This window comes from Xiphophorus couchianus, chromosome 18 (genome assembly GCF_001444195.1).
Source record: "Xiphophorus couchianus chromosome 18, X_couchianus-1.0, whole genome shotgun sequence".
Taxonomy (NCBI): Eukaryota; Metazoa; Chordata; class Actinopteri; order Cyprinodontiformes; family Poeciliidae; genus Xiphophorus; species Xiphophorus couchianus.
In genome coordinates this window covers 7467561-7487622 of record NC_040245.1, presented here as the reverse complement: position 1 = coordinate 7487622, position 20062 = coordinate 7467561, and the positions used below count along the sequence as shown (strand labels likewise).

The 20062-nt window shown below is 38.2% G+C and overlaps 1 protein-coding gene across 2 annotated transcripts in view; it reads right to left on the bottom strand.

Moving 5' to 3' along the window:
* Window positions 1-20062, bottom strand: part of LOC114161900 (protocadherin-16-like) — a 93687-nt gene that overhangs the window by 68770 nt on the left and 4855 nt on the right. Inside the window, exon 2 of one of the 2 annotated variants that reach the window (XM_028045540.1) lies at window positions 14490-16310. In XM_028045540.1, coding sequence (XP_027901341.1) covers window positions 14490-16289 — 1800 coding nt within the window. In that variant the 5' untranslated portion in view covers window positions 16290-16310. Of the gene's footprint in view, window positions 1-14489; window positions 16311-20062 lie in introns of those variants that run through there. The other variant, XM_028045541.1, reaches the window with a different exon arrangement.

Here is a 20062-nt window from a genome sequence, read left to right as displayed (position 1 = left end):
TGAAGGAATTTGTCATGAGAAATGTAGGCAATCAGTATGCAAGACTATGAAATCTCAACCATCTGTGGTTGTGGACACTGTGCACAGAATACTCAAAGTACGTAGGCCCGAGAATCAGGAGCCTGTACCATCAATGTCTACACATAAATTTGATTGAGAATCTGTGGCATCATTTGAAAACTGATGCTATTCCTACAATCTGACAGAGCTTGAACTATTTTGGCAAAAGCCATTCTTGCAGACATGCAAAAGTAGTAGAGACACTCCCAAAAAGATTTGCAAATTCACACCACACTTTATTGTTTCATTTTCCTGCCGCTTCACAAATATGCGCTATGTTGTATTGGACGATTAAATCATAAAATATGTCTAAGTTTATGGTTATAACATGACAAATGAGTTCACATTGTTGTTTGGCCTGACATAAACCATTTGTGTCTGCTTCCCCATATGGCTAAACTGTGGCAGATAAAGTCACAATGATAAGCGACAGTCTGGCTGCTTTTTGCGCCAAGAGACTGTACGATAGGTGCGGGATAAGGATGTTTCTTCTGGGAAGTGTTTTTCAGACTGATAGTTCCTCCCTTGCAAAAAGAAAAACACAAATTGAATCTAATCATGCTGGCACTTCATTAAGGCAACCCCTATCTATTATCAGAAACCAGGGTGCTGGAAGCAAGAGGGTGAACAGAAAAAAGTAGGGACAGACATGTCTAAGCAAAGCTTGGGGTTTAGATTGAGGGGGTCCACATGAACTTTCGCTCATTTGTGTCCATCGTGACGGATGCAGGGGCCCAACCACAGTCCACATGTGAAGACTGGAGGCTTATGAGATTGAACATGCTGACATATTCAATCCTCTGCAACTCTCATATCCTCTTGAAATAAAACTCTCAGCAGATATACAATATACATTCATCTGATAGCTAAGTTTATACTACGTGTTTACAGACCAGGATAAATGTAACCCTTCCAGTCAGCGGATCCTGATGTTTCCTTTCCCAAACAAACATCCCAGGTTCGGCTACACACTCTCCGTGCTTCTAACGTATGTTGATAATGTCATGTGAAAGCTGAGACAACAACACGGCTCAAAAATTAAAAAGGGATGAACCCTGAAAAATGGGACAGCTTTACTCTAAACAGACCGCAACATTTGGAAAAACTAGAAGTCAAAGAACTATGTTGGCACAAAGCTCAGCCTCCCAGGTTTAATAAATTGCCTTTCCTCAGGAAATATAGGAACTGTAGAAGCTCCTGTGCAACCAAAATGGTGAACCAGTTAATTTGGGATAATGATTAGCTCATGAAATCGATGGGGTCTCTTTTTAGACTACTTTCTACTCTCCCCAGTTTTTTCAATATTGCCATGGTAACAAACCACCACTACAGCTACATATACACACCATTTTTGCACTCACACTGCATGAGGTAAATCGCCTACTATTTCCTCACAGCATCTGCTTGGTTTCTCACTCTTCCTTCTTCTACATCTCACATTCACTTCTGTCATTCTACACCCTCATTTAGCCTTATTTTCTTCCCCTTATTTAATGTGCTTTTTTTCTTCTTCTTCAGTTTTGCCCAATTAAATATCACCCAACCCAAGCTGTGTGTTTTCTAAAAAGGAGCCAATGGTAAGAAAAATCTACAAGAGGTTATTTTAATTAGACTATTTAAAAGTATGATCAAAATCTTGTGTAATTTATGTAGTTTCATGTGTGAAACAGTAAGTAAGACGAAAATTTTAACTGGTGGGGGAAAAAAATCAAAGCGAAAAAAGTTTTCCTGCAGAGTGTCTGATATTGGCCCAGTCCTTTACCAGTAACGGAGCCCTTCCCCCACTCCGCAGCAAAAACATTCACCATACGTCTCTGTATGTGTGTCAGCATGATGAATAAAGAGCGGAACCAGGGCATAGGGTGACTTCACACTTAAACAGCTTGTTTACGAGTAATTCACAGAACTGCGGGAGATGGGAGGCCCAGTGGAGTTTCCCAAATAAAATTTATTTTTTACAAATACATAATCAGAGTAAAGGAAGGCTACAGAAAACTTTGAGTGAGTCTAAACAGGACTTGTGTAATCTTAAATATGGCTTCCGAAAAGCAAAATTTATTCTTTTTATTCTTTCATTATAGAGAAGATGATCAGTTTAAAAGAAAATGACACTAGAATCAAATTAAATAGATACCAGAAAACCTGCAAATAAGACAGTATGCTTGAGGTTAAAACATCCCAGGAAGGGAATTGGCCATAAATAAAAAATGGTGCTGTAGCAGTGTTGACAGGAACGTTGACAGAGGAAGAGTGCGGCTTTGAACTGGCTGAAAACCAAATCTAGAACACTTCAATTTTCTTTTTCTCTATTCGACAATGACTTCCTTTTAAATAACTACTTTGTACAGTCTCATTGTTGCAACACAATGCATTTCCATAATTTGCACATATAAAAGTAGATTCAAATTTGTTGATACTTTTGGCATATGGATGTGTGGAAACATGGAGCTAATACAATTCAATTTTAAGCAGACACCCCAATAAGGGGCTTCATCAAAATATCTAACACAAGTAGAGGAGCATATATGTTTAGACGAAACCCAATAAATTTGATTTCTCCAGAGAAGTTGATTTGTTTCACAAATTCAGTTTATGTAGTGAAGCTCAAAAATAATATTGATTATTTACACACAGTCTTGTGTCATATTCACAGGAATATGATACGTGATGAATAAAAAGAAACAATTTAAATTCATAAACATAATGTTATGGCCATGACCTACAGAATCACAGGGAAGACTGCTGACTTGATAGTTTTTTAGAAGACAGTATGTGACACCTTCCATAATGAGGCTAAGTTGCAAAAAACACACATTGCCAGTGAAGATAGCCATTCCAAAGGGGCTGTATCTGACCTTATTAAAATAAAGTTGTGTGGTAGGAAAAACTCTCGTTTTGAAAAAGTGCGCAAGCAATATTAATGAATGCAGCTTTGAGATATTTGTTCAGTCTTAAGAGGTTTGAGGAGATTGACAATGTGAGAACTCAGGTCAGAATCACTGCTTAAACACTAGAGGTGGGAAATATATGTCACTGACAATAGTACTGTAAATGTTGCTTTGAAACAGGAACAATTTTACATTATTGAGTACTCATGCCGTCCCAAACAGAAAGCAAATGGATGACGCATATACGGTAAGGGAGATCTACAAGGGTGTCCTCATTTAGAAAGCGTGCCTCGGAAGCCAATCAGCAGGCAGGATACAATCTTGTGATTTGCCACATTCAAAAAACGTTCTGAGTTGAATTGGTGCCATAAATTAACTTTTCAATGAAATCGTAATTCATTAGGCGTTGAGGTCACTTAGCAATCAAGAGTCTCCAATTGGCTATACAGAAGATTATTTTTGCTCCACAGAAAACTTAGCAAATTGCTGAAAGAAACTGTGTTAAAGTGGACTTCAAATATATCTTAAATCGAAATTGTGGTCATTATATTGATTAAACAGGTATTATAAATCTTGCAAAATCTTTGATGAAACAGTTGGGCTGCACAGTGTGGCAGTAATTAGCGTTGATGACTCACAGCACGAATGTACTCACTTTCTTTGTGTGTGGTTAGAGTGTTCTGCCTGTAAATCATGTGGTTCTCTGGTTTCCTCCTTCAGTACCAAGCCATGCATATTAGATAAAATAAAAGTTTCCAATTTGTCCCAAGGTATGAATATTGTCTTGAATGCCTCTGCTGGCTTTTTGATTGAACTAACCATGTCATGTATTCAGCTTCTCTCCCACTGACCACAGACCATTTCCCTCAATGAGTTTTACCTAGGATAAAGTATGGATGTGTATAGAAGATGAATGATTCAATGGATGAATGAAAGAAACAGTGTGCTTCTAGTTTTAAAAGATGTTTTCCATTTGAGCTTTGAAGTCAAACTTTTTGAATTCCAAGAGAGAAAAATCTACTGCCGCGCCCCTTAATGTAGTCTGATTAATTCTGTGGTACATGTAGTGTGGTCCAACATGTATTGCTGAACATGCTACTAAATTCAGATGATGTTATTTTGCTAATAGTAGTTTCCTTAGTGTTTCAAATGGTTTCAAAGAAGCAATAAGATGTATATGATTATGTAACAGTTTTTTTTTCAAATAAACAAAACTCTTGTTGGTATGCACATACTGGTATTTATTCATAATAATTTTGGCACTAAAGCATCAATGCATTCCTACTCAAAATTAAAGTGTCTCCCTAAAGTGCACTGCAAAATCGAGATTTTAGAGTGCTAAATAATCTAAAAAGCTAAGAATAAATCTCAAGCTGGTCCTTAAGTTAATGCTTTATACTTAACTTTTGCCAACCACAGATCTGTGCTGGTTTAAAAATCCAATATAATTTGCACATGTTCCCTTTACAGCCCTAATTAGTGATATATAAGAAAGTCAGTATTGGAAAAAAGGATTTGCTTACAGAATAATTCTGAAGTGGTGTTTCTCATTTGAGCTTAGAAGAGATATTTAGGGAGGTTGACTGTAAGGAAAAGAAAGTCCGATCAGATCAGCTAATGTTTAAATGGGAGACAATACAATAGTCTGTGGAAACTGCATGTGGATATTTGAGGCTTGTGAGTTCGCAACAGGATCTGATGAAAGTTATCATGTATAATTTAGGTTTGAATGGAGACAGCGTCTCAAACCAGATGTCTGGATGCTTTCATTCCTGGGAATGATGCATTGGCTTTCTGAAGTCATCAGCAACTTCTTGTGCACTGGTTTTTCTATTGTTCATTGAGCTGCGTATTGAGAATACTTTGAAAATGTCACAGCTGACTGTACACAGTGTATCTGGATGCCAAACTATTAAGAACCTTGTTTATGAATCCTTTGAGGGTGATAAGCTTTGCTCGAAATCCTGGAAGCAAGCCTACATACGACGTGCTTAGGGGACTTACAGCTAACAGTAACATTTCAGGACACATTTATTGTGCTGCATTGCAGCACAGATAGTCATAGCTTCTGCTAGGGATGATTGGGTGGGCACATTTTAGTCCTCAGCCTCAGTTTTGATGAAAGGTTGGTGCAGAATAGCAATGTGCATGACTTCAGTTTGGCAATCATAGCTAAGATCTATTCCTGAATCTCTGAGATACTTTGTATTCCACAAAAAAACTGTAAGACAGCTTTGAGGTAGTATAGGTAGGTCACTGCTTAAGGAATTTGTGCCACTTTGTCAAACATCTAGATGTGAATAAAAAACACAAGCTTACCTGGTTGTCTGTCCCAAGTCACAGATCTTAAATTCAGCATGCCAGCTCAAGTTAATTACACCAGGAAGTCCCATATCGCACTTTGCTCTGCACACTAAGCCTTACACAGTAATATAAACACAAGCTATGTTTTTCGACACAAGAGTAAAGAGAAGCAGCAACATAAATCAAGCAACATCAGACCAAATTAACCTTATTGATGAGGTAGACAACCCTCTGGTAATTAGTTCCCCTGCTAAATCTTTAAATCACCTCAGCACTCAGAGGAAATAACTATTAACCCAAACAGTTGTCTTTTTGTTACAACTAATCATCAATGTGGATTGATAATTATAGGAGAAAAATGTCAGATGATTACTTCAAACTGATGTCCCCTCTACCTTTTTAATGTCTGCAAACTAATAGCTGGATTATTTTAGTTTTTGGCATGTGAGATTAAAGAGGACGTACGTGGTACATGAGCACACACAAAATGGGAATCTGGTTAAAACAGTCTTCAGTCCATTTTTGCTTGAAGCCAATAGAGACAACAGTGGCGAACCACAATGTAAAAGTAGAGGGACTCATCACACAGTTCTCCCCATCTGTGCAGTGTATCACTCTCTCCCACATGCTTTGCTTTACAAGGCTTGGATAAACGAACATGGTAGAACCGAGCCAGGTAAAAGAACCAGGAGATGTTTTACTTAGGATTGTTTTCAAATTCTCTACTGTTCACTGGGACTTTCATTTGGTTTGGGGAATTTCAAACCAAAATGGGCAATTTTACAAGGAATGTTTAAATTAATAGCTGCTGTAGTAATATAACTCAAACTGTGGCTTGTAGAAGGGTCAAAACATCAAAAGCCATTGGCTGTAAAAGTTGTAACAAAGTTGAGATGATATGTAATCCGTAGTCCTACTTTGGTTCAATACAAACAAAAACTGCATATATTTTATAGCTCTGGTCTCTAAGCTCATACAGAAACTGAGACATGCTGTTAATATTAATCATCCGCAAAATACCCTTCATTGCCAGAATACAGTTGATTCCCACATAATTTGACCCAACATGCCAATTCAATATCCATTCCTACTTGCTTGGCAACTAAGTTTCTGAAAGATTTCAATGTTCAGTTTTCCTCCTGGGATAATTAGATCTGGTTGTAAACCAAAGCTGGCCTTTTTTGAGAGCACAAAAATGCTCAGTGACTCTATGCTCCAACACATGAATGAGTTTGTTAGGCTGCGAAACATTTTTCTAAATCATTATGGAGCAACCGGGGGTGTTGAGGTTGCTGGCATTTGAAACCGATGCATTCTTTAAAAAAGTCGTTCAGGATATGGAAACATTTGCTCAGTGGTTAAGATATTTTAAGGTTGTGTAATGTAAGACTGTTTTTTCCCCTCTAGGAAGATGCAAATATGCCATGAATGGAAGATTCAACATGCTGGCAACCCCAGATACAGAATTATAAAACACCTCACCCTGTTTTGTGTGATCTAGTTTAGGTGGTTACTGATTTTTGTTACCTGGCAAGCTGTCACTCCGCATCTGTTTCCCAGTCTGGCAGCTTCTGATGGACAGCAGGGGCTTGGATGGATGATTTAGCGCAGATTTGCTTTTGAACAGAGAATATCATGAGCAGATGATGCTTCCTGATGCCCGGCTTGTTTAGTGGTGCCAAGTGCCTTGCACATGTGCTGTAGTACCAAGGGGGTGGTGAGAACAGAAGGCCTGGCAGCCGTCATCACAGCCAGTCTCAAGGTCTAACCCCCTCTCCATTAATTTGTCTCAAAGAAGGAGGCAAAGTGAATAATTGCCACTTTTTAAAAGGTCAAACAAAGAAGCTCCTCTCATTTCTGAATGCAACACAGTGAAAACACATGCACCTGTTTTACTCTAATGGCAACCTTTATTCTTGTGGAAGCCAAACCCCAATTGCACTGAGACCCACACGTCAGCCTACTTGGGTCACTCAGAGGAGGACTGAGCATCCACAGGCAAGCAGATGTGCTACTATCACCTGCCCTTATCCTGATGTCACCAGACCACAGGGACAACAGGAAGAAGCAAAGAGGCGTAACAGGATCACAGTGGAGACACAACAATGTGGGAAAAGGAAATTGGAAGAGATAAGAAACCTGGTGAAGCCGACAAGGCAAGGAGTGACAACCAGACAATGAGACAGGACACCTCAGCGTCAGAAGATATATGTTACAACTGGGATCAACAACTGAATCCCGCAGCTGGGCCAGAGCTTTGTCACTGCTGCCAGAATCAGATTCCCCAGTGGACTGTCAAGTGTTTCCACTCATTTTCTCAGACTCTTTTCTTTCAGAACACCAACACTCTTTCAGATAAAACTAGCAGTCATACTAGGAGGTCTGCTTCACCTGTAGGAGGCGACTTGGGAAACAGACTGTACTGATGAAATGTCATATCCCACTGGGTATATATATTTAAAAAAATCTCAACTTTTTTTCCCTACCAGCTTTAAGCAGGAAATCTTCCCAGCTGATGTTTATCTTCCAGAACATTCACTTTAATGGCAATATACCACATGTGACTGACCATAGCCTCTGCACTTGAACGCTGAGTTTTCACAGTGATAGGCAACAACTGACAAAATTCATACAGCATGTTTTGTATTTATATGTAAAGTGAACAGAATGCACTAGATTTGACCTTTCAGATACACTGAACTGTGTTCGCCATGGCCCTTCAAAAGGCAGTTGCTGGAATCAACAACAATTCTACAAGTCTTAAACAATTTTTCATCTCCATGTTGGTGACATCCTGAATCTTCAAAATACGTGTTGTCTGAATGCTGGAGATGCCAGATCTCTAATAGAGATTTCTCCAGCAGTATGAAGCAAAAAAAATAACCCCACAGACCTGACTCTCCCTCCCCTATTTCTGTACACTGGCACCTACCAGGAAGGACACCCCCTGAAGTCTGACTTCCAAGTGCGAAAGTATGAGTTTACAAATAAATCTCAGAGTTTCATAATCCAATATGGCATCTTTGTATGTATGTTGTGAAAGCTGCTTTACAAAATTCCAAACATTTTAATATGTCTTTTTTGTAACCAAGAGAACAGTGTAGGGGAATTGATCCAAAATGTCGATACTAAATTGGTATCAGTATTGGATCAATAGTAGCGTGATAAGATCAATACACAAGTTTTAGATTCCCTCGTAAATGTTATTTTATTTTTATGTTGTTTTTCAACTTTAACTCAATTTGATTCAAATGGAAATTTGATTTACACTTTAGAAAAAGAATGCACACAAATTAGTTTAGATATTCTATTGTCTATGTGTATCATATTAATGTTACTAAAGTATTTTGTAGACACCTAGAAACTTGGTCCAAATTCTATCATAGGTTTTTACAAAATAATTAAAATGAAAAACCACAAAAACAGCTAAAGGTCACATGGTTGATGATATATCAAATTTAATTAAAAAGCATCAGCATCACTATCAGCATTACTAGCCTTGTTTTTATTTATATTGGATTGATACTGCCATATGCAGTATCGCACACCTCTATTTCCTGGAACCTTCAAAATACCAACTTCAGTATAAAAGGAGAATCCGCCATAAAATTTTGTAAAATTACCATCATACCATAAAACTGCAGTATTTTACAGAGATGCATACCATTCTGACCTTCAAAAAATCTTTCAGCTCATTCGGAGCTTAGGTTTGATCTTATTAAATCCCATTTTCCACTATCTTCTGAATTTAGTAATTGCTGTTAATGTTTTCCTCAAAACCTTCCCCACAACTCTTTCCAAGCTATTGCTGCGAGACTGATAGTGAATTCACAGATGTCTAAACAGACAAAAAAGTCTGTCTGAAGAAACTGGCCTAAACACCCCACCTTCTGTTCAGACGTACATGACCGTTTATGTTCACATCACTGCCCCTGCTCAAGTCAGGACTAAGTGTTCAGGGAAGTATTACATTCACCAACACATAAAGTAGCACATCCAGTTTCCTGCAATTTTGGCATTCCTGGAAAATACTGCTATCCCACAGAGCCACAACGAAGCTTGGTTGTTATGAGGAGGAAAAAGAAACAGAGGTAAAACCATGTGCAGAGTCAGCTATGCTTCGAGCTAAACCAGTCTCTCAGTCAGGCAGGCATGTCTAGCATTAAAACTGACAAGTGAACATTTCATTTGACACACACAATGGCCAGAAAATTTTCTGGTGAGAAATGATTGCATGTTTTGTGTACCAAAATACAACTCTGAAATTGGCATTTTCCTCACATCTCCATAATTAGCTTTTCTTATTTTCAGAAAGCTAAAGTCTTGGAACATCTTTCTTGTAAAATGGAATTTTTATGCTTGCGGCATGTTCTTTTTTTTTTATAGTCGGACAGGTTTCCTTTCTGCTAAAAAAAAATGTGTCCTCCAATTTTGTGGTCCTTTTGCAGAAATCTAATTTGGATAAAGGTCATAATAAACAGTGTTTATGCACAATCCTTATAAGGCTCAGCAAAACAGATTAAACAGTGAGAGAGGAGAAACTGCTTAGAGCTGAAATTAAAAAATTAGGTAATTGTCTAAATAAGCAAAAGGACAAAGAAACTAATTTATGTTTCTAAAGGACAAATGCATTGCTAAACCTAATTTCTTATCAAGATTCTGTTTAAATTCCACTTTAGTTTTCAATCTAAATTAATGAGTCTATTAAAAGCAGCACACAAAAAGCAAATAACATTTATAAATTAAATTTCAATGCATCTGTGCAGACGTTTTGAAAGACTATTGAGGAAGGATAAACAAAAGCTGATTCTGTGATTAAATTGTGCATACCTCACCTTTGTACTGATTGTAGCACAAGTGTAATGATTTCTTTTTTTTTCAATTAATGTAATCCACCTTTTTTACTAGCCAACACTGGAGTGAGGAAATGGTTTTTAAGGATTGAAATTAGCCTTATACACTTTTGGCTGGTGGTTGCCAGCAGGTGGCCAGTGTAGTAAAAAGAGTTCAGAAACCATGAGAGGCTGGTGTGAAAGAAAAGACATTCATTCAATCAGTCATACTTTTTTTCTCCACAGCAATTATGAGTAGTCTTTTTCCTCTGTAGACCGGCTACTTTTATGTTGGTAGGAATGGAGAAGTGATTTAGAGTGCCACTTCACTGAGGTACCTCTTTCAACTAGGCTGCCTTTAAAGAATTCAGCACAGAATAATGAATATGTCTGAGGGTTGCTGTTTGAATGCTGGGAAAGTTTTAGCTGTAACACTTTTCTAAAATAAAAACTAGAAGGATCACAGTTTTTCATCCCAAAAGACATTAAAAAGTCATGTCCATAGCAAACAATCCAATAAAGGAAAAAACCCCTGAAAGTCTCAAAACACAATTGATACCTTTGAGAGAACAGTAATTTTTAACAAAAGCACAGAGAAAGAAAACACCTTTTAAGCGTCATACTGAGTCACAGCTTCAACAAAGAAAAGTTGTTTTCTCCAGTAACTACTGCAATCAGTTTGTCTCAAATTGCTGAGGGGGCAGCAGTAGTAGTGATGAAAAAAAAGATCCTTTCTCTAATGAAAGTAGGAAAGGTGACATACAAAAAACTTATTATGGCCTATCATCACACCCCACTAATGGAAAATGAAAGGGGATCAGATAAGAATTTAAGAGGCAGACAGACCAGCAGACAGAAAAGGAAGCCCCCCTGCTCATGTCACCTCCGCCACTTCTGCAGGCGCTTGTCAGGGTTCATTTCCCCCACAGCTGCCAAGAGACCCCTCTCGCTTTTCTGCTGGAGCCAAAGGACCCCCGCAAAAAAAACAAAAAAAACAGACAGAGGTACAATTCTTAGCAGAGACCCTCTATGTTAACTCAAAACTGCAATGATATTTGTAAATTATTCTCTGGTGAAACATTCTGATATAACCAACTGAAAAGATTTATTACTTAAACATATGATAAAACAGTACAGAAAACAATAAATGACTAACTCCTTAAGCCAAGAAAACCTCTCTTTACTCTACCTATACTCTACCTTCCTATTGCAATGCACATACTGAATACATGGCATTTCAGAAGCAACTTTCAGATTATCTTTCTGTTTAAGAATGTTCTTTATAGTCAACTGTAAAGGACTGACAGGAAACAGGTGAATGAAGTGGACCCACCAATATTGTGCCCCTGATCCACCACAGGAGGTAATAAACCCCAAATCACTATGAAGTTGAAGGGGTAAAACAGGATTAGGAAATAAGCAAGACACAGAATATGAAACATAACAAAGAGTTCATCTATCGCAACAGGAGTGCAGAGAATGGAAAGATTACACGGTTAACCGTTTATCTGATTTCAGAAATAAGCATAACATGTTTAGGATGCTTCACAACCACTTTGCTTCTCTTTAAAGCACTGAGTATAACTGAAAGGCCAGCTTGATGACTGTAACACAGCTCTGCTATAGGAAAAAATTCCTATCAGGTTAAATCTCGAATTCATTTTTTTAGGCATTGCTCAGGTGAATAGTGTAAGTTGTAAGCTACACCTATTTGATTCCATAATTTCTGCTACATGGTCTGTAAGCACACATGGCCTGGTATATCAGAAGATCGAACTGTGCAATGAAAAAACTAACAGTGATTGATAGATTGGTTAATTATTTTGAAACTGAAATGAACCGAGGTATGTGATAGTGGTAATTCATTGTTCAACATGCCCCCAAAAAATCTATAGAAATAGATTAATTGCTTATCTGGTCATTAAGTTGTATATAACACAGTGTCAGATGCTTATTAAGGTGATGCTGAAATTTTAAAAAGATTTATGTGATTAGGTATTAAAAATGTCTCTCCCTCATTATCACTCATAAAATTTTGTAATATTGGCTTTCATCGTACATTTATGGATTCACGGCTGATGTTGCCAACATCTTGTCAGATGACCATGCAGTAATTACTGGTTCGTTTAATTAGTTTCCTAATGTCACGGAAAGGATACACATATTTGTAATGTAGTGCACAACAAAGAATGTCTCCTCTTGATACAAGCATGCAATCTGCAGAGAACATAATCTAAAAGGAGTAGCATAAAAATTAAACTTAACTTAAAATGAACAGAAGTAATTAATGCAGGACATAAGACTAAGAATACCACATTATAAGAATTGCATAAGCACTTAGGTCCCTGTATTTCATTGGATTTGCTGTGTAATAATATAATTTGACCTCCACACTATGTGTAAAACTTGCAAAAGTAGGCAGAATCAGGATAGCAAAAAAGTAGACTTAAATTAGTAATGCCTCATACTACATTTCAGTTTGTAACTCAGTGTTTGTAAAATGTGGTTTTCCATGTCATACTTGACTTACCCACTGAAGGAAATGTTTTCTACGCAACCAATCTTCTCTATTGAATTACAAAATTGACTGCTGTTAACTTATTTTCAGTTATCTCTGGACTTCCCTGATCTGATTATAAAATTATTCAAAAACCAAGTGATGTATAGTGGAACTTGACAGAAGAGCACAGGCGCAGAGCCAGATTTCATTGGAATAATCATAAACTGCTGTGCTGGTGACCCACAGAGTAAAATAAATAGAGAAACTTCAAACCTCTGAATTAATGATCACAATGCCCTTATTGTAAAGGGGTTTTTTTGGACCAGAACTGTGGATGGAAAGGGGACAGACACAGTGAATTTAGTCTACTGAGAAAAAAGGCAGTCATCTGATGTCTTGCTGTGATGTTTGGATGTAAAGCTGGCACCCTGAGTAAGAGCAGTCTGTTCTCACATGGTCCGCCAAATACACATGACTGCAACAACTAGGCATGCCAAAAAAAAAGCCTAAAAGCAGTGCCTTTCAGTGTCTACCTCACATTTAGCCAACCAATTTTGCATGGGGTGGGAGCAGCAGTGAACATAGTGACCATGGATCATGAACAAATGTTTAGTATTTGGTTTGATTACATTTTTTTACAACCAGCTTCAGAACACCTCGAAAATCTCATTGAGGTTTATAGATGAAAGTCAGAAGAATTGGAACGATGCTACCTAAAAGGAAACAGACATTTCTGTGGCTTGTTTGGCTGTGAGAGAGTGAGAAAAAAGAACACTTCTTTAAAAAGCAACAGAGCTAAACAGAGTACTTTATAGGATAGCATGTTTTATTCTGGTAACTCATGGCAGCCTTTTGGAAACCTCTACATTCAGTTGAGAACACAAAAAGACACTGTTGTTTTGGTATGCTAGTTGTGCTAATGACACTCATGGTCAAAAGAAGATGAGAAAGTCAGTTCATAAAAAGCACACTCCTTAACAATTTGGACTTTGTTTTAAAATAACAGTAAAACCTTCTCTGCACCCCCACAGCACTAATATTAATCTGTTTCTCAGACAAAAAACAACTTTTTGCAAAGTGTTTTATATATGTTCTTATACTTCTTAAAAAAAATGTCATTGATCTGTAAAGTACACATCAAAGTGTTGTAAAAGCTGGAAATTATATTCTCCACAAATGTCTGATTGGTGCAAAATTATATATATTAAAAAAACACACAACTCAAAAATATATATAAATTACTTCAGTAACATTAACGCCCAATGAACTTCTTTCCCATTGTAATATCGGCCTTTTTCCATTAAAATTGCCAGACATAGTTGAGAAAACAACATTTCCAAGGAAACAAAACTACAGCTGAATAGAGAGGTGTAATTTGTCTGAACTTTAATTAATCTTGTCTTCTGTGGCCATTTTTTTTCCACAATGAACAAGGCTAATTAAGTTGCCTTTTAAAAGTGACATAACATATAATTCTTTAGATAAAGCCCTGAATTTGTCTCTGCCTGTGTATGTGAAAAACCCTTTTGTGTCTGAGCTGACAGGGTACTTTAAACTGCCCCTGTTACCCTGGAAACCTTTCGAGAGGTGAAAGAAAGGACAGCCAAAATGGAGATCATCTTGGCCTAAAATTGCAGGTAAATCCTCAATAAGACCATCCAATTTCAACAGCTTTACCAATAAAAATAATTTGCCTCAGAGGAATGAAAGGTCTCAATAAACTCACAGAAACATTGTCTGCTATTGATTCTATGAATTTACATTAGTTTTGTCTTTCCAGAAATCTTGCCTGTGATTTTCAGGCAGCACCTTTGGAACTCGGCCTATAACCGGAGGAGTTCTGATTAACATTAATCTCTCAACATACTTTCACTAAAACAAAAATCCAGAGAAAAAAAGTCCTACCTGTAGAATGCAGGTCCCTGGAGCTGTGTTCTCCTTGATGGACACGTTGTAGAAATTTTTCTCAAAAACAGGCTCATTGTCATTTATATCCTGAAGTAAGATGTTAACCACTGATGTGGAAGAAAGGGGAGGTTTTCCTCCATCTGTGGCAACAACAGTTATACTGGGACTAGGGTTCTTTTCATAATCCAGCTGGGATAGAGTGGTAATAATGCCTGTGATGGAGTCTATACTAAACCAGCTGTAGTAGCCACTTGGATCTTGCAGGATGCTGTAGTTAATATCTCCATTTGGCCCCTGGTCTTTATCTCTTGCAGTTACCTGCAACACAAAGCTGCCTGGGAAGACCACTTCGGGGATCACTTGTCTGTACACTGGCTGATCAAAAAGAGGAGGGTTGTCATTGATGTCAGTCACCTGGATGACAAAGGAGGACTCCGCCCGTAGTGGGGGTGTGCCCGAGTCTGTTGCCATCACCCTCAGTTCATAGGTGTCCCTCTCCTCCCGGTCCAGAATCTGGTCCACACACACAAGATATATGATGCTATCTTTTGTTGTCAGGCCAAATTTTCCATCTCCTCCTTCTAACGACACATTCACATTGGCATACTCTCCATAATCTGGGTCGGTGACTGAGATCCGTGCTACATACTGGCCTGGCTGCGCGCCTTCAGAGATTCTAGGAGACCCATCCTCACTTAAAAAGATGATAGTCATGGTGGGCTGGTTGTCATTGTAGTCTCTGACATGAATGGTTACAAAGGCATTGGTCACTTCTGGATGGGTTGCATTGTCTTGAGCCTGGACCACAAGCTCATGGACTCTTCTCATCTCAAAGTCCAGCGGCTTGTTCAAAGTGATTATCCCAGAGCGAGTGTCCACGACAAAGTACCGATCGGGGTCACTTTGCCTCCTGTTGATTTCATACAGCACCAACCCGTTATCACCCTCATCGGCATCTGTTGCAAACACCTGGAGGATGTTGCTTCCTGGTTGGAGATTCTCAGATATGATAGCATGATAGCGGCTCTGGTTAAAAACAGGAGCGTTGTCATTTATATCTTGTACAATAATATCTAAAGTTATCTGGTCAGTTCTTTTGGGTGAACCGCCATCAAAGGCCTCTAAAGATAACGTGTAGGTTGATCTTTTCTCTCGGTCTAGAATGCCATTGACCACCAAGTCCAGGAAGAGAACCTCACTGCTTCCCCTCCTTGTCTCCAAGGTGAAGGCCTGGCCAACATTTCCATCCTTGATAAGATAACCCTGTGTTGTGAACTGTCCTTTATCACTGTCCACAGCTGGCTCAAGAGGAAATCTTGTGCCAATGGCTGTCTGCTCGGGAATTTTAAATGTCACTCTTTTTCGGGGAAACTTTGGAACGTGGTCATTTATATCATTTACGTTGATAGTCACTTCAACAGTCACACCTGTCATGGTGACTGCAATGAAGCTGTATCTGTCTCTCAACTCCCGGTCCAGAACTTTGGCAGTTTTAATTATACCCGTGCTTTCATCTATGTCCAAATCACTGCCCACTCCAGTGCCCTCATGATCAGAGATGAAATACAAGGAAGCCGTGACACCAGGAGGAAGTCCAGCGCTGATATCACCCACAACTGTGCCAGCTGGTTGTTCCTCATCTAGCTGTAGCTCAAGGGTCCCAAAGACAAAAGATGAATGGAGTGTTAAAAGCTCCAAGGCCACATACACTATTAGCACTATCCTTCTGCTAAACCACCCCTCAGAGTGCAAAGGATCCATTTTAAACTTTCCAAAACCCTTGGCAGCTGTCTTCATCTTTGCTTCTTCGTTTTAAGCCTGAAAAAACACAAAAAGACGGAAACCTGAGTCATATCAAAGTGTCACAACACCAGGAACCAGGAAAAATATTTACTTAATATTTCTAAGGTATTTTAAGAAAAAATAGGAATGTCTTTAACACCTTCTCATATGTTTTTTGGCTGATTTCTCTACCATAATACAGAAAAGGTCTAGTATATAAAATTTTCCAACACGTCTTAGCTCAGCTAATAAGTCAGCACCTTGTTCCTTCTTTAAAATTCTTCTTTTCTATGGAAGCAGCCAAAACCCGGACCACAGCATACCCCCTCAGAAAGTGAGTCTGGGGGAGTTTCATGCAAATAAGGTGAGAAAATCACATTTGCCTGGAAAACCTACATGTTTTCTGGAGGAGCATGTTCACATGTAAAGCAGGGAGTGTGTGTTTCTGTTGCACTTACAGTGGATATGAAAAGTTTACACACCACCTTTAATGTGACATGTGTCCTGCATTAAGTGAAAAAGCAATAAATCTGTTAGAAGGAAAATGTAATAAAAAGAGAAGCTGCAATAACCTGATTACATAAGTGTGTACCCCTTAAACTAATAATTTGTTGAACCACATTTTGATTGAAGTCCAGCCTTCCATATTCCACCAGGCCTTCAATTATACAGAATCTAAACAACCATAAATAAAATTTAGCTGCAAAAGTCAGCTAAGCTTAACTTTCATTTCCATCCTTTAGCTAAAGCCACAGTTTGCAAAGAGGTTACAAAGAACCACCATAGCTACAAGGGCACAAAAACTGTTTACCATGGTACATTAAAGACAACCTTTCAAAACGCTGTCTTTACAGTACAGGTGTAAAATGACCCTGTATTATTTGGTAAATGTGTGTAGTGAACTGACAGGGCTGTACCCAATATTTTTGGTACAAATAATGCTGCGCCTCTGGATTTGAACCAAAACCTTCAGAAAGTCGAAGATGAAAAATGAGTTTATTGTTCAGCCTCACTGCGACTGCAAGCATTTGACAAAACCCAACAAAATTACTTCAACAAAGGAAAACAGAATACAGAACAAAATCCAATCGAAAACCAGTGTGGTCACCTGGAGAGGGCTGTGGGAAAGAGATGTCCTCAATCTACTACGGAAAACTTTTGCCAGACAGACTGGGTAAATATTGCCAATTTAAGTTGTGGGCTGCCGACTGACTCTTCTCAAAGGGAGATAGAATGCTAAAATTGTCTTGATCTTTGTGACTCTGGTTTTGTGTTCAGCTTTATTTTGGTATTTCATAAGCCATTTCTTATATTTTCTGAAATCAACTTCAATTTCTTGCCTCCTCGCACAGCTCCACACAGTTTCACCTTATTTACTTTTGAGCGTAAATATCTCTCAGTTGGTCAGATCATACTGATTCAGGAAGATGTGAGTTGTGTGGGGAAAGTGAGACAATAGAACATATAATGTCTATTTGTAGCAAAAACCAGAAAGCAAAGCAGGACTAATCAGTCTTGAAATTGATAAATAACAGTGCAATCTCTTAAGAAAACAACCCTATTAAGACCCTTTGATGTATGTGAAAAGATTATTTTTTGTCATTTGAAGTTAACCAGATTACTTACAAATATAGGGTGTTTTCTTTTTGTTTGTTTTTGGGATTTTTAGCCTGCTTTTCTTGATTCACATTCCATTTTATAGCCAACCACTATTAAAATCAAGAAGATGATCATCCTATCTTCACATAAGGCTGTTTCTCTGTCGTCTGCATTTTTAAGTAAAGCTATTTATTTTCACTTGGCTGTCTCATGCCTGTGTTTGAGTCTTGCTCTAGACCATTACATAACAAATATTGAATTAGAGGTGGTTAAAAAAAGTATAAGCTTAAGGATCCACAATTATGCAACCAAGTTGTTATAACGTATTCAGTACACATTTTCCCTCTAAAGGATTTTTGTAATCATTTGAATTGCACAGGATACATGTTCAGTTTAAAAAAAACAAAACAAAAAAAACACTTTTTGCTACCTTAAACTGATTTTAAAAACAGATTTTCCATAGCAAAAAGCATCCATGAAAAATTTGGCATTGCACCCACTCCACCACAGACAATCTGTAACTGAGAATGGGAGACACTGTGAAGCTGTGTGGAAACAGTTCAACAAGATAGTCACCATCTGCTGAATAATCCTGAACCACTAAGTGTTTGGCACACAGAAAATTATCATGTCTTTTGAATCAAATGGAGAAACTGGCTTCCCAGTAGTGTGCGGTTCTGTCTAGATTGAAGTAATTCAAAACTACTTTCCTTGTTTTCAAAGAAAGTTCTACTTTAGCTTGAAGGAAACGTATAAAGACGAACGTAACACAGGCTTGAATTTCTAAACACCAAAATTTCTCAAGAAAGCTTTCCAAGACTCCCCCCAGTGGTTTAACAGACACATACATGGAAACATTCACAACACATCTGTATGTGCATATATGCGGGTGTTTATGAGTGCGAGTGTACCCACTAAATCTCTCCCATGTGTCTGTGAGCGCAGTGTGGTGATCTGTCTCAGCCACGGTAGTAGCGGTGTGTTTGAGTGACAGAGTAGTAGGCTAGAGCAGAATTGAAGGGCTCCACGCAGTCTACCTCTTTCCCTTTTTCTGGCTCGACAGCATTATAATTGAGGTCCTCTGGATGTTGGCCATATGTACACAAGATTCCAGGCCTAATTTCAGTCTGCCATAATTCAAAGCCCACAACACAGAAAATGCTAACTTTTAATGTAGTAAATTCCATTTTATGTGAGCAGAAAGAAACCTAGAGGGTCTTGTTTTAAAGTATGTAATTTAATAAAGTGTTGCAAGTGGCTGTCTGTAGTTAGCAGCAAAACTAACTTTGATCCTAATGTCCTACATTAAGTTCAAATTCATATTTCTTTCAAGAAGACAATATAAACTCCAAATAGCACAACCTTAAAAGTCAAGCACTAGAAATTCACCGTTACATTCCATCACTTGGATCGCCTTGCACGTTCTCCTCTTGGCAAAAATATATAAGCACACATCCATGACAGCCTGAAAATCTTGACTCTGTGTGAACTTTGTAGTCTCAGTATTGATTTACTTTACAGCAACAGTGGGGATAAACTTCAACATCCAAAGCACAAAAGGGAGCATTTTAAGGCCCTCATCTTTGACCAAATGCCACGACTGAAATAATGCATTTTCTAGTTGAGCTCCAGCAGTGGACCTCTGCAGAGCAGTTCAGCCTAATGGATATAGCAGACACAGCTGGGTAAGACAATTGCACAATACCAAGTTTAGTAAAGTGTGTGGTTTAAAAAATATATAGAAAGAAAGGAAAACACATTTTTGTACTAATGCCAATAAGTACACCAAGGGAGAAACAAACACAGGCGCACAAACGTAACGCGATATAAGTTTAGTTTCTGAAAAACAGAACTCCAAAGGTAGAATATTTTATTAATGTAATGGTGACAAGAGGCAGTTCTGTAAAATAAACTCTTTGTAAAAGTGCTCTCATTCAGAAAAACACAATATTCTCCCATGCATCAAGAGCCACAGATTATGTTTAGTAATTTCCTCCGGAACTTATTTCCATGCATCAGAAACAGTAAACATGGACGAAGGTGCTCTGGTAGGCTAAGACTATTGAACGTTTTGACCCAAATGCAAAGTTCTGTGTGACAGGATACTAAAACTAAACCTTAACACCAGTCACAGTGTGAAACATGGTGGTAGCATCATGCTGTGAAGATGCTTTTCTTCAGGATGAACA